The sequence below is a fragment of the Camponotus floridanus genome, unplaced genomic scaffold (assembly GCF_003227725.1).
Source record: "Camponotus floridanus strain SB8 unplaced genomic scaffold, Cflo_v7.5 scaffold134, whole genome shotgun sequence".
NCBI lineage: Eukaryota > Metazoa > Arthropoda > Insecta > Hymenoptera > Formicidae > Camponotus > Camponotus floridanus.
The window spans coordinates 844,581-859,868 of NW_020229253.1; the positions used below are offsets into that span (position 1 = coordinate 844,581).

General features: G+C 30.0%; 1 protein-coding gene across 1 annotated transcript; it reads left to right on the forward strand.

The window, feature by feature from the left end:
* Positions 1-372: 372 nt before the first annotated feature.
* LOC105256708 (gustatory receptor for sugar taste 43a) lies at positions 373-14,709 on the forward strand. Its single transcript, XM_011266873.3, has 9 exons — positions 373-438; positions 1,019-1,156; positions 3,762-3,960; positions 10,317-10,533; positions 10,604-10,937; positions 11,012-11,122; positions 11,304-11,578; positions 14,136-14,294; positions 14,365-14,709. Exons 2-9 carry the CDS (start codon positions 1,063-1,065, stop codon positions 14,506-14,508), a joined length of 1,533 nt encoding a protein of 510 aa, XP_011265175.3. The 5' UTR covers positions 373-438; positions 1,019-1,062; the 3' UTR covers positions 14,509-14,709.
* The last annotated feature ends 579 nt before the right edge of the window (positions 14,710-15,288 follow it).

The following is a 15,288-nucleotide window of genomic DNA, read 5'->3' on the forward strand; positions in this document are numbered from 1 at the left end:
ATATGAGCGAAATTACGAATCTATTTGAGATCGTAGAACCTTTTTTATAGATTCTAGTATCTTTGCATGTGAAAATCTTGTCGCGTGTTCGAGTAAACAATAGATAGATAAGTATATATTTTTTAAAGGATATGCATCTCTCGCGAGCGCTCGATCGTCAACAACAATTATTCGTCGGCAATCTGATGAGTATGAATGGGAAGAGCGGGACATAAAGCGCATAAAGGAATTCAGCTGCGTCACATTTCATTCCGTAAGTTGCGCCTCGAATTCTCGTGAATTTTCGATAAATCTTGCAACGATAGATTTTCCAGTAATCGATAATGCAATTGACAAAAGTGCGATGATTCTTATAAAATATATTCTGCGCGAAAGAACGATATTTTTGTAAAAGATCTTGTGACTTTATTTCTTCATTCCGCTGAATGTGATGAAAAGGTAAAATTTACACATATATTAGCTCTTTCTTTTTTTTTACACACTATACACACATTTTACATTTCATTTCATATTACTTAAATGTTACATACATACGAGATGTGTTCAAAAAAAAAAGGTGACTTTTTATTTTTCTCGAAAAATATTTATTTATTCATCAATATCTATTTTGTCCCCTTCAAAGTAATCCCCCTCAGATATTATACACTTGTGCCAGCGTGTACATTTCAAGTACGTCAGAGCACTTAATTTTATTTTTCATACAAAATTTAATACAGGAGATAAAGACCGCATCGTTGGAAGAACTCGAGACGATATCAAAAAGCGCATATCAAAAGTGCTTCGAGGATTGGAAAAAGCGATGGCACAAGTATAATATCTGAGGGGGATTACTTTGAAGGGGACAAAATAGATATTGATGAATAAATAAATATTTTTCGAGAAAAATAAAAAGTCACCTTTTTTTTTGAACACACCTCGTACAGTTTGTACACTCACTTTACATTTCATTTCAATACTAATAATAAAATTTTAAAGAAACGATTTAACAAGTTGTAAAGTTAATTGTTACATGTGATAGGAGTCCATTCAATACAGTTTGCGAATTATTTTGCGAGCGCGTCTATGAATATCATCAATGAAACTACCCTTATGTCTAGAAAAATGCATGTGCGATGGAAGGATTTGGATAATGGACAAACGGCAAATAAGACAAACAGTAAGATGATATGTCTTTATTTTACATCGTTTTTAGATAAAATTCGAAATTTATTTGATTTGAAATCAGAGAATGGAAAGTTACTCTTTAAAAATAACTAATTAACTGTTACCAAGTTAAAGTAATTAATAATTACCGTTATTAGTTATTGGTTTTTAAAAGTAATTAGTTACTGTTATCATTATTTGAAAAGTAACGAGTTAGTTCCTTTTTTTAATTTTTGAACACTGAAGCGAGATAAAAGTAATAAATTTTTTAAATAAAAAATTTACATTTGTCATATTTCTTATTATTATAAAATATTAATAAAAGCAATAAATTTTGTATTCTAAATTTACAAAACTATAAAAAATTTAGAAGAAAAATTGTAAAATGTAAAAGCAAATAAATTTTGATTATTAAATTCATGAATATAGTTACGCAAATTTATATTCCTTTTGTATTTTTAATTTTATATTAAAAAATTTTAATATTAATTTTAAACTTATTTGTTCTTAAAATTAAATTGTTCCTAAAATGTATAAAACTACAAGGATAATTTAGGATTAGTACATAGAAGTATTTAAATCACAAAATATGTATGTTAAAAGTGGATGTTAAAAAAGCCGATTTTGGTTTTTAAAAGTGTAAATAAGAAGAATAGTGTTTTTTATAAATTTTGATATCCTGAATATAATAAAACTGTTAAAAAATTAATGGGACTTAAAGAACAGTTTGACAATTGAGCAAACACATGATGTATTTATAGAAATTCGGACGATGTATGAAGTTACTACAAAATGTATCCATGCGAGTTTTCTGAAAAAAGAAGCAAGAAAGAAAATATGTTTTATAACAATAAAAAGAATTTTCAGGATCTTGTCGAAAAGCGCATACAAAATGCTTCACCATTTTGTCTTGATCCTTTTTCTGGAAAATGTGTGTTTCTGATTATAACACAGATTGAAAAATAAATCGATTTAGAGCAATATAGCCTAACAAGTTAATTAATTTTTTAAATTAATTAGAATGTAAAAACAAATAGAAAAAAAATTAAAACTCAAAAAATAAAAATCCAATAAAATACGAATAAAAAATAAATAAAATAAAAACTAAAATAAGTAAAAAGTAAATTAAATAAAAATCCAATAAAATATAAAATATAACAATATATAAAAAAATTAAAAAAAGAAAGAAAAAATGAGATCAATATCGTCGCCTTTTCGTTATGATTCCGGGCTCGGTAAAGAATGAGATTAAAAAAAGCAAAGGTTAATGAGAATTAAATCAACTTAATCTTTTTGTTATATGACATAATAATAAGATATAATGGACAGTTAAATCGATTTATAGAAGCATTGTAAAATGATTCATAGTTTAGATAATTAAACATACACAAACAATCTTCTCTATTTCATTCTTTAACACCCCGTTCCAAACACGTCTTCTATTTTACACTAGCTTTTTGTAGTCTTTTCATTTTAATTTATCCCCTAACTCTCTTCCCGCATTCAGTTGCTTCTCATATATATAAACACAAAACGTACTTTCTTCCTCCCTCTTCTCTCCTAACAACTCACGAATACGAATTCGTTTTGTGATAGCTCGTCCAAATTTCTATATATACATCATGATATTGTTTAATTTTCAGAGTGTTCCCTAAGTCCCCTACGAATTTTTTAATAGTTCCGTATTCAGAAGTTCAAAACCTATTACAAAAAACACTATTCCTTTTACTTACATTTTTGAGAATCACAACCGGTTTTTTTTAAATTATTCTTATTCTTTTTAATATTCATTTTCAATATTCTTTGTATCTGAATTCGTTATATGAATATCGGTATATATGATAATTGAAGATTAAATATATAAAAATATATGGCGATGTCATAAATATTTTCAAAATATGAAAAATAACGATAAAAATAATATAAATTCGTTATTGTTATTAAAGACAGTAACTAACGTATACGATAATACGTTAGGGCCATCGCATATGAAATTGCATAGCTGCACATGCATAGCTTAAGACCGTGGATCAATGAACATCGTACTTATGTTTATATTATGTTATGTAGGTAGATGTGGCGATTTAATTCTCGATGGCTTTTACAGGAAAAAATGTAACGCAGGTTCGCTTTATAATAGGCATAGAAATAATTGTTGTAGTCATTTTTAAAAAATAAATAACTTTATCGATTTTGATGACTTTGAAATATTTTATCAAGATTACGATTTTTTTTGAAATTGGCAAAATCGTGCCAAATATATTCGATTTAGTAAAATAAATATATCTAAATATTTTTGAAATGTTATATTTAATGAATTATATTTATGAAAAATAAAATAAAATCACTATTTAAAAATCACTATTTAAAATCAGTATTTAAATATATTTAAAAAAATCTGATGCTGCACAATTATAAAAGTTTGTAGGAATTATGAAACATGACATACACAAAATTTTGCCAATCATGTCGCGTAAAGAAATTCGTGGTATTTTATATGTTTGATATGATATGTATATATATATATATATATATATATATATATATATATATATATATGTATGTATAATCGTGAATGTGGACGAATTAAATCGATAATCTGGAATAATTGTATGTAGGCAAGCGTTCAAATGTGAACGATGACGTGGCAAATCCCGATATGACGAGTAATAACAAGTCGGTAAACAGTGATTTATACCAAGCCGTGTTTCCGATTTATCATATCAGCAAACTGTCCGGTGTATTTCCAATGAGATTTGTCCGACAGGTGTCTGGCAAGTATCAAGGTCGATTGAGCATCATCGATAGCATTTACAGGTGACAATGAACAATCAAGTCGATTCACATCTTCCCGATGTATAGATAAAAATCAAATTTAATTAAAATCTTTTAATATATATGCATCTTTTAATATACTGCATGTTCTTTTGAAAAATTGTCACTTTGTTTATTTTGTAACTGACTAATTTTTATAAAACCAAATAAGAGTTATTTTTTCCAGGAGAATATATTAGGGCGATAAATTCAATGATGTTGCTTTTTCTCTTTCATCGAGGCAGTTGCTCTTCAAAAATCCATTTAAAAATTGTTTTTTATTTTCTTTACAATCATATTCGTTTTTTTATTTTTTAATTTGAGTATTTTCTGAGAAATCACATTTGGCATAATAAAGATATATGATTCCAAAAATTCTAAACGAATATATTTTAGACAGTATCTGCTGAAATAGTTTTCTGTATAATTCTGTATATTTCTGAATAATTCTTTATCAAATCATTCATATTTTTCAATGACATTTTATATAATAATTATTATATATATATATATATATATATATAATTATTATATATATATATATATATATATATATATATATATATACAGGGTGGGGCATTTATCTTGAGACAAGATAATATCTCGATTGGAGTCGATTATTTTGAAAAAAGTTTTAAACAAAAGTTGTAGGGCATTAAAGAGGCTATCGAAAGGTCCATATTACAACTTCCGGTCTAGACCGGAAGTGGCGTTTTTTGATCAGAATTCGTTTTTTTAAATGGAAACACCCATTTTTGCCGCGGATTTCGATTGGAAATCGAAAAAAAAATACTTTTTGTTCTTATTATTTTTTCGATTTAACCCATATTTTGGCCATAAAAAACAAAAAAACACAAAAATCTTGAGATAACGGAGTACCTTATTGGAATCCCTTTTTTAACTTTAAGGTTGAAAAACTGTACAACTATTAACTACTTTTAGCACTACCCAGGAATAACGACGTGGACGTAGTAGTTTTTTATCCCCTTTGGGGTGCTTGTTTTAGGTGAGTCCCCTTGCCTCTCACAATTTGGTATGATTGTCTTATCTGTTTGAAATTAATTTAATTTAATAAGTGCTCAAATTGGCGACCTTCGACTTCAATGCACTTATTGATCCGAACTTCCATAGATCGTACACAACTGCGGAGTACATCAGGTGATATTTTGGCACAAGCATTTCGGATTCGTTGCATCATATTTTCACGAGATGTTGGCACTTCTTTGTAAACTTCGCTCTTTATGTAACCCCATAAATAAAAGTCTGGAGACGTAAGGTCTGGAGATCTTGCTGGCCAATTTACTGGACCCCCTCTACCGATCCAGCGTCCATTGAATTCGCGATCCAAAACTTCACGAGCAGTTCGGGAGTAATGCGATGGACATCCATCGTGTTGAAACCACATTTGTTGTCTTACATTTAAGGGTACGTCCTCAAGTAAAAGCGGAAGTTGATTTTGTAAAAAATTACGATATGTTTCGCCGTTTAAATTGCCTTCAATGAAGTATGGACCTACTATCTTGTCACCAACTATTCCACACCAAACGTTCACAGACCATTAACGCTGATGCTCAACTTCACGTAACCAATGTGGATTTTTAATACTCCAGTAGTGCATGTTATGTCTATTAACCGTGCCGTGGTTCGTAAAAGAGGACTCGTCTGAAAATAGGACTTTAGCAAAGAAATTAGGATCTTGTTGTATTTGTTGACATGCCCATTGACAAAAGATAACTCGGTTCTGAAAATCATTATCATGAAGTTCTTGGTGCAACGAAATGTGATAGGGATGATATTTATAACGTTTTAATATCCTGCCTACACTACGTCGTGAAATTCCAGAATCGCGTGCAATTTGTCGAGTACTGACATGAGGGTCAACATTTACTGCAGCTAATACAGCAATTTCATTGTCAATTCCAGTAACTAGGTTTCGACGGCTCTTTTTCTCTTAGACACACTTCCCTCTTGTAGAAATTGTGTAACAACCCGATAAAAAGATGCTCGAGATCGCACGTTATCCGGAAAACGTTCAGCATAAAGTGTAACGGCATCGTCAACATTTCTACCACATTCACCATAAATAAGAATCATTTCTATCTCCTCTTCTACAGAAACAGCCTCCATTTTAAAAAAAGTTTTGCACTGACAAAATTTGAAAAGATAATCTGATTTCAGAAAAAAAATTAGGATAAATGAAATGGGGTAAATATCCCCTATATTAAATTTAAAAACTCACGAAAAAAGAAAACGAAAATACAAAAAAATGTCAATTATGCCTTTTCAAAGTAATCCGTTAAATCTTTTTCTAGTTTATTAAGTTTAGATTAAAAATCACCACCCCATGAAAAAGTAGTCTGTACTTTACATGTGATATATGCTATCCAAAGTGTTTTGGCCTCCTGGACACAACCCCAACAAAGTACTCCGTTATCTCAAGATTTTTGTGTATTTTTGTTTTTTATGGCCAAAATATGGGTTAAATCGAAAAAATAATAAGAACAAAAAGTATTTTTTTTTCGATTTCCAATCGAAATCCGCGGCAAAAAATGGATGTTTCCATTTAAAAAAACGAATTCTGATCAAAAAACGCCACTTCCGGTCTAGACCGGAAGTTGTAATATGGACCTTTCGATAGCCTCTTTAATGCCCTACAACTTTTGTCTAAAACTTTTTTCAAAATAATCGACTCCAATCGAGATATTATCTTGTCTCAAGATAAATGCCCCACCCTGTATATATATATATATATATATATATATAGGATGATTCAGACCATCCGTATCACCCATTTAAAAACTAGAGAAGTGGTTATTTTAAAAAAGTAAAAACATTTTCATTATAAATCGGGTGCGCTCTATCGAATGGTGATATTTTCAACTTCTGGTTCCGGCCGGAAATAGGCGATTTAGACCAGAAGTGCATTTTCTTAAATAGGACCCCCTATTTTTCACTGCATATTCTTGTAGCTTACCTTGAAAGCTTTCCAAAACACTAGAATAAATTATTTTTCCATAAAGTACTTTTCGAGTTAAGAGGTTTAAAATCATTTCTTAATTTTATATAAATCATAAAATATCTTGTAAAATATTTATTTTTCGATTATCTCACCTTAATACTTTTATGTACTTTTATGTACAAAATAATGAGAGAAATCAATTGGTGTAAAGAAAACACATAGTTATTTTTAAGAAAAAATATGTAATTTGCAATTAACAATTACATATTTTTTCTTTGAAACAACTATGTACTTTTTTTACATCAATTGATTCCTCTCATTATTTTGTACATAAAAGTATGAAGGCAAGATTATCGAAAAATGAATATTTTACTAGATATATTACGGTTTATGTAAAATTAAGAAATGATTATTCAAGCCTCATAACTCGGAAAATACTTAATGAAAACTAACTTAATTATAGTGTTTTGGAAAGCTCTCGAGATGAACTATAAGAACATGTAAAAGCATATAAGGTGTCCCATTTAAAAAGTTGGACCTTCACGTAACCTTCAGGTGACTCTTCTATGTCAAACTAATGACACCATCTCATGTCCCTCTTCAAGCCATATAACTTTTGTCTGAAACATTTTTTTTCTACAATCAAAATTAAAAAAGTTATGGGGAACTTTTAAAATGGGACATCCTGTATATATATATACCGGGTGTTTCAGACCACCCGTACACCCCATTTTAAAGCAAAGGAAGTGGTTATTTTGAAAAATGTTTCAGACAAAAGTTGTTGAAGATAAAGTAATGCATTACATGGGTAAATTTGATTGACCTTGGGTGGCGTCGTGAAGGTCATGTCAAGGTCGACTTGAATTTTTTAAATGGGAACCCCTATTTTTCATTGCATATTCTTGTAGCTTATCTCGAGAGCTTTCCAAAACACTATAATTAAGTACCTTTTTATTAAGTACTTTTTGAGTTATAAGGCTTGAAATAATTTCTTAATTTTACATAAACCATAAAATATCTAGTAAACCATTCATTTTTCGATTATCTTACCTTCATACTTTTATGTACAAAATAATGAGAGGAATCAATTGGTGTAAAGAAAACATACAGTTGTTTTTAAGAAAAAATATGGAATTGTTAATTGCAAATTACATATTTTTCCTTAGAAACAACTATGTGTTTTCTTTACACCAATTGATTCCTCTCATTATTTTGTACATAAAAGTATGAAGGTAAGATAATCGAAAAATGAATGGTTTACTAGATATTTTATGGTTTATGTAAAATTAAGAAATTATTTCAAGCCTTATAACTCAAAAAGTAATTAATAAAAAGGTACTTAATTATAGTGTTTTGGAAAGCTCTCGAGATAAGCTACAAGAATATGCAATGAAAAATAGGGGTTCCCATTTAAAAAATTCAAGTCGACCTTGACATGACCTTCACGACGCCACCCAAGGTCAATCAAATTTACCCATGTAATGCATTACTTTATCTTCAACAACTTTTGTCTGAAACATTTTTCAAAATAACCACTTCCTTTGCTTTAAAATGGGGTGTACGGGTGGTCTGAAACACCCGGTATATATATATATATATATATATATATATACAATATATATATATATATATATATATATATATATATATATATATATAGGGTGGATCAAAAGTCTGGATACAGTCGAATATCTCGTATAGAATGCGTTTTAGAACAAAATGCTTTAGACAAAAGTTGTAAGGATTAAAAAGATGTATTTAACTGTAATATTCATTTGACATTGAGTAGCGTCACCAAGGTCAGGGCAAAGCCAATTTGAATTTTTTAAATGAAACCCCCTATTTTTCATTGCATACTCTTGTAGCTTACCTCGAGAGCTTTCCAAAACACTATAAGAAATTATTTTTCTACTTTTTGAGTTATGAGGTTTGAAATCATTTTTCAATTTTACATAAGCAATAAAATATCTTGTAAAATATTCATTTTTCGATTATCTTATCTTAATACTTTTATGTACAAAATAATGAGAGGAATCAATTGGTGTAATGAAAACATATAGTTATTTCATAGAAAAAATTTGTAATTTGCAATTAACAATTAAATATTTCTTCTTAACTATGTATCTTTTTTACATCAATTGATTCCTCTCATTATTTTGTACATAAAAATATTAAGGTACAATAATCGAAAAATAAATATTTTACAAAATATTTTATGGTTTATGTAAAATTAAGAAATGATTTCAAGCCTTATAACTCAAAAAGTACTTGGAGGGAAAAATAATTTATTATAATGTTTTGAAAAACTTTCTTGGAAAATATCCATTCAAATAAAAAAACTGATATATAGAAAAAACTTTTAAAATGATATATCATTTGATCTTTATTGCTATTTAAGATTTTTGAAGAAACACACACACAGCTACAAGAATAAAGCTACAGAAACCCCCTGACAGGAATAATGTGGCACCCTGTTGAATTTATTATATGTACATCCTCCTTGAAAACAAAAACGATCTTTTTTGGCATTTTTTACTTAATCGATCATAAAATAAATGAAATGGAAACTTTCAAATAAGTACCATGTATATGTTTATAAAGGAACATTGAAGACGTACTTTGTATTACAAATAGACAGTAAACAAATAGTTTCCTACTCAAAAGTTTAAGAGAGAAGAAGTGACTATTATACTAGACTATTAAATACTAGAATGAATCAAAAAGTAAGAGGTTTCCTGTTTTATTACGATTATTATTTATTACTTATGCACAAATTAAACTTATTGTATTACAAATATAAAATATAAAATGATCATTTTTGAATATAATTTATGAGAAAACTGCATTTTATCTTTCTCCAAGATATTTCTTAAATACCTAAACAAATAAGAATTAGAAATAACCAAATTCAGGTTTGAACGAGAATATTGCAGTAAAATATTCTAATAAAATAATTGCAAGAATTTGATGCAGAATAAGATCTAACATTATCGTCAAAAAAATTCACAAGAAAGAGGCTTTTCTAAAAAGTTCACACCTTTTTCTTTGAAAAAGTCTCTTTGATGATACAGCAGTATAAAATTTTGTTCAAGAATGATCAAAAGCCAGATTTTTAATAAGAGGAAGTCTTCAAACTCGTATCAAGATGAAACAAATGAATCTTCTTGAAAACTATATATATTGAAACGTAATTATTAGCTTTTATTTTAACACAATAAGACCAATTTGTACATAAATAAAAGTGTGTATTGATAAAAAAACAGGGGACTTTATTTTTTTATTCATCCAAATATAAAAAAATATATGAAAGTTTGGAGATTATTAAATTATTAAATTATCTTTAATATATAAGTAATATCTGTATAATATGCTACATCAAAATATAATTATTATATCGTAGTCTATGCGTAATGGCGTGCCTGATAGGCGCACAAATTTGGGGTTTCTCGCACGATCTCAGACATGGATGGGAGAATAGCACTCGACTTAATTCGCAGAACGCGGTAATTTTCACCGCAAGTGATCTGTCGGGATTGATGTGTCTTACAGCTGTCTCCATCATCAGTTCAATTCTACACTGGCAACAGGTGCAAACTATCATCAATAAATTGATCGATGTAAGTCTCGTTTAATTATCTTTATCGCAGAGATTATTGCATTCGAATTCATCGGTTCATTCGCCTCAAGTGCGATGAGAAGCTGGGAATCCTCTCGCCGAAGAAGCTGCAACGGCACACCATCCTCTTAACGTTTTGCAGCCTCTCCTATTGCATCAGTCTCTCATGTCTCGATGTTTATTCGTGGAATTACAAGGTGAAGTTAGATAAGAGACCAGACAGCAAAGGGCCGCTTAATTATCTTCCCCTGTACTTTATGTATATAACTATCATTATGATGGAAGTTCAATATGCCATCATCGTGTACAATGTGGGTCAACGGTTCTCCAGAATCAACAAGACTCTTGAAAATATCCTTAAAAGCAGGAAAATCACAAATCAATTCAGAAAGGATCTTGGATTAGGTATGTTCTTCTAATGATCACTAATTATTTTTAAATTTTTTAAATGCTTTTAAACTGACATACAAATTTCGTAGCTGGCGACTTTCGAGATCAAGGACAATTCATTACATACATCCGGCAAGAAATGGTAGGAGATACTCGAATGTTTCGTAAATCGAAGATCATGGATTCCATTGTTGCAAATGGTACGATTTTTCATCATATGAAAAATCTGATAAAAGCACTAATCACGTAATAAACAATACAATATGAATAATAGCAAGAAAGAATAAATGCTAAATATATTAGAAAATAACAAATATATATATATATATATATATATATATATATATATATAATTAAAACTGTAGTAAAATCTTTTTCTAGATGGCAAAAGTTTTATAGACAGCATATCCCAACTGGTGACAGTACACGGGACACTGTGTGACACAGTATCACTTATAAATACTGCTTATGGCATCATTGTACTCGTAGTTACAATTACCTGCCTAATACATTTGATCATCACACCGTATGTTTTGATAATAGAAGCTGACGGAAGATGTGAATGGCTATTCGTTACAGTAGAAGGGTTGTGGTGTATCTTCCATATTTGGAGATTACTCCTGATAGTACAGCCTACATATACTACTAGAATGAAGGTATATGTAATGATTTAATTTAAATAGTTAATTAATTAACACACACACACACAAGGGCTATACGATAAGAATCGTGTTTAACGATTGATAGCACCACTGACTCAAAATCTGTGTACCATCGTTTCCCAAATAGCCAAGCTTAATATGACATATTCAGCAAACAAATGCATCGCATGTATTATTATATATTTGCAGTATACTTGTTGACATCGAGATAAAATACGTTACGAATGCATATGCTATATGTTTGCTTCTATATGCAAATAATTAACGAAGCAAATGGTCTGCAATATTGGTATATTACATTGTCTACAACATGTCAGCAATATGTTGACACGTTGCAATTAATTTGTTGTTATTAGCACATAAATTCATGTGAGTTCCACGTAACAGACATAATGCTGTCTCACCTTGTCTCTAGTTTGTTAAAATTAGTTGCTTCAATAATTATTGGCAACATGACAGCAACCTCATTGCATTTGGCTATCTGGGTTAACGCCATCTTTCGAACGTCGCCTGTCAAAATTTCAGACAGATTTATCGAATAGTTTTGTTTTGATAGCTGTTGAAAATGTGCAAATTTGTATTTGTTTGCAATTATGGAAAAAGAGCAATATTGTAGTCATCGAAGGTGCATGATCCTTGTAAACGACATGCAACTTCACTTTGATTTCTTCAAACATCTTCCAATCCGAAAAAAGGAATCGAATCACTGATCGATATTGTTCTTTTTCTATAGTTGCAAACAAACACAAACTTACCCACTTTCAACACTATCAAAACAAAACTCGATAAATCATAAATCTGTCTGAAATTTTTACAGGCAACGTTCGAAAGATGGCATTAAACGATGGTATACAGTAAGTATACAGTAAGTATACAGATGTTTAATTTCTACTAGTGTAGCGGTTCTGTTTTTTTTTATATATACTACTCAGGCCCAGTTCCATAATCCAGTTAATCCGAGTTTAAGTAGTGAATGGACCAATTAGGACCCAGTTTAACGTATTAAACTCGGATTAATTCGAGTTGTGCAACTGGGACTCAGATATTTATAACTACACTTAGGCCCGATTGCACCAACGTTATTTTAGCTTTAAGCGAAACTTAAATATACAGGGTGAGCCATTTTAATTTATCCACCCCAATAACTTTTTTATATTTGAATGTACAACAAAATGTTTCAAATAAAAGTTGCTTGACTTCGAGGGGAACAGAAGATGGATGGCAAAAATTTGACCTTGGATAGTCATTTGAAAGTCGCATAAAGGTTACCTTCAATTTCTTAAATGGAACCCCCTATTTTTCATTGCATATTCTTGTAGCTTATCTCGAGAGCTTTCCAAAACACTATAATTAAGTACCTTTTCATTAAGGATTTTTGAGTTATAAGGCTTGAAATAATTTCTTAATTTTACATAAACCTTAAAATATCTAGTAAACCATTCATTTTTCGATTATCTTACCTTGATACTTTTATGTACAAAATAATGAGATGAATCAATTGGTGTAAAGAAAACACATAGTTGTTTCTAAGAAAAAATATGTAATTTGCAATTAACAATTCCATATTTTTTCTTAAAAACAACTGTATGTTTTATTTACACCAATTGATTCCTCTCATTATTTTGTACATAAAAGTATGAAGGTAAGATAATCGAAAAATGAATGGTTTACTAGATATTTTAAGGTTTATGTAAAATTAAGAAATTATTTCAAGCCTTATAACTCTAAAAGTACTTAATGAAAAGGTACTTAATTATAGTGTTTTGGAAAGCTCTCGAGATAAGCTACAAGAATATGCAATGAAAAATAGGAGGTTTCATTTAAGAAATTGAAGGTAACCTTTATGCGATTTTCAAATGACTATCCAACGTCAAATTTTTGCCACCCATCTTCTGTCCCCCTCGAAGTCAAGCAACTTTTATTTGAAACATTTTGTTGTACATTCAAATATAAAAAAGTTATTGAGGTGGATAAATTAAAATGGCTCACCCTGTATATCTATCTTTATCTTTCTTTCTGAATAAATAAAGACAGACATATATTTAAGTTTCGCTTAAAGTTAAAATAACGTTGACGCAACCGGGCTTTAGTATCAATTTTGTACTACTTTATCGACTGTGTACGTATCTATAGAAATGTACAGGCACGATGGCGCTGCCTGTGCCACCTTTTTATTTTGAAAGTATACATTAAAAAGTATACAGATTTTGAGTCAGTGGTGCTATCAGTCATTAAACACGAGTACTTATCATACAGCTCTTGTATATATAAAATACATGTACAATAATTTACTATAGAGAAGGTAGAAAGATCATTGTTGATAATAGGAAATTCTTCAATAATTTTTATCTTAATATATATAGAATAAAGATCTAGAGTTAAGTTCTTTTTTATCAACATATTGATAAAAATAAAACAAAGAACTCAGAAAGATTAAAATCTCAAATTGTTTCCTATTTCTTGAAAGTAATAATTAGAATACATTTTTGTGGATCTGCGGATTAATAATTATTTTATATTTCGATTCCATCAATTGTATGATTATCTTCAGGGAAAGAAAACAGCGGTTTTGATAAGTCGATTACTATCCGTGAATGACAACAAAGAAGGTACAAAACAATTAGAAATCTTCTCACTTCAGCTTCTGCATCGTCCTTTGGAGTTTTCAGCATGCGGACTCTTCGTTTTGGATCGTACTCTTGTAACCTCAGTAAATAATTTTTATCTTTCCTGTATGCCAATTTTGGTGAAAAAAAACTCACAAAATAATATATTTCTAGCTTGCTGGTGCAGTCACAACATATCTTGTAATAATCATGCAATTCCAAAAAGAAAACGATACAAAGGGCAATTACGACAACATATTGAAGAATGCCACGCAATTGCTGAAAAACGCGGGAGGTTCCCAGTTGCGCACAGAATGAAATGGACACAACAATCATATCGACCGATGCTTAGAGGCCTAGTACGGTTGACCAATAGAGAGTCCGAGAAAGTCCTGTGTCCGATTTATTCTGTGCGCAACTGAGACTCACTCAAAAACGCGACACTTCACAATATCACAGGGAAGATTGGGCCTATAAATTAAGACGAACTATGCATCTCTTCGTTCCTGTTTTTTATGTCCTCGAATCTATAATAATAAAGCTTTTTAAAATTTAATACATGTCGCCCAGGCATTTATTTCTAAAATCCATGATCTAATATCCATGATCGAAAGAATTAAGCGAGAAGCACAGATTTTTGCATAAGCGTATAACCATAAGCATAAGAAAATTGATTGGTTCATTTTCTTATACATATACTTGTGGACCAATCAGTTTTCTTATGATTATGGTTATATGCTTATGCAAAAATCTGTTCTCTGCTTTATGTTGAAAAGCCCGTATTACATTACGTTGTGGACTTGGTTGCGGTTGTAGTTATAATTTATAGTTATGGACTGATCAATCAGAGTAAAGTTTGTTAACTGATTGGTCAATCCATAACTCTCAACTATATCAACTGCAACCGAGTTCGTAATCCGTAGTGTAATACGGTCTAAACGGATGTTTGATTTTACAAAGATGCAGATTTCAAATGGGATGTCAGAGAAAATGATGAAATCAATAGCACACGCGAAATATATAACACACTTAGTACGAAAACCAATTCTTCAATTAAACATAATATTCATTCATACGCTGGCGAATGATCTTTTCGTC

Excerpts from the sequence above, each read along its gene's own strand:
- LOC105256708 (XM_011266873.3), top strand. The coding sequence starts at position 1,063 with ATGAATATCATCAATGAAACTACCCTTATGTCTAGAAAAATGCATGTG. Across the intron at positions 11,579-14,135 it reads CATATACTACTAGAATGAAG|GGAAAGAAAACAGCGGTTTT; the intron begins GTATATGTAATG and ends GATTATCTTCAG. Across the intron at positions 14,295-14,364 it reads ATCGTACTCTTGTAACCTCA|CTTGCTGGTGCAGTCACAAC; the intron begins GTAAATAATTTT and ends ATATATTTCTAG.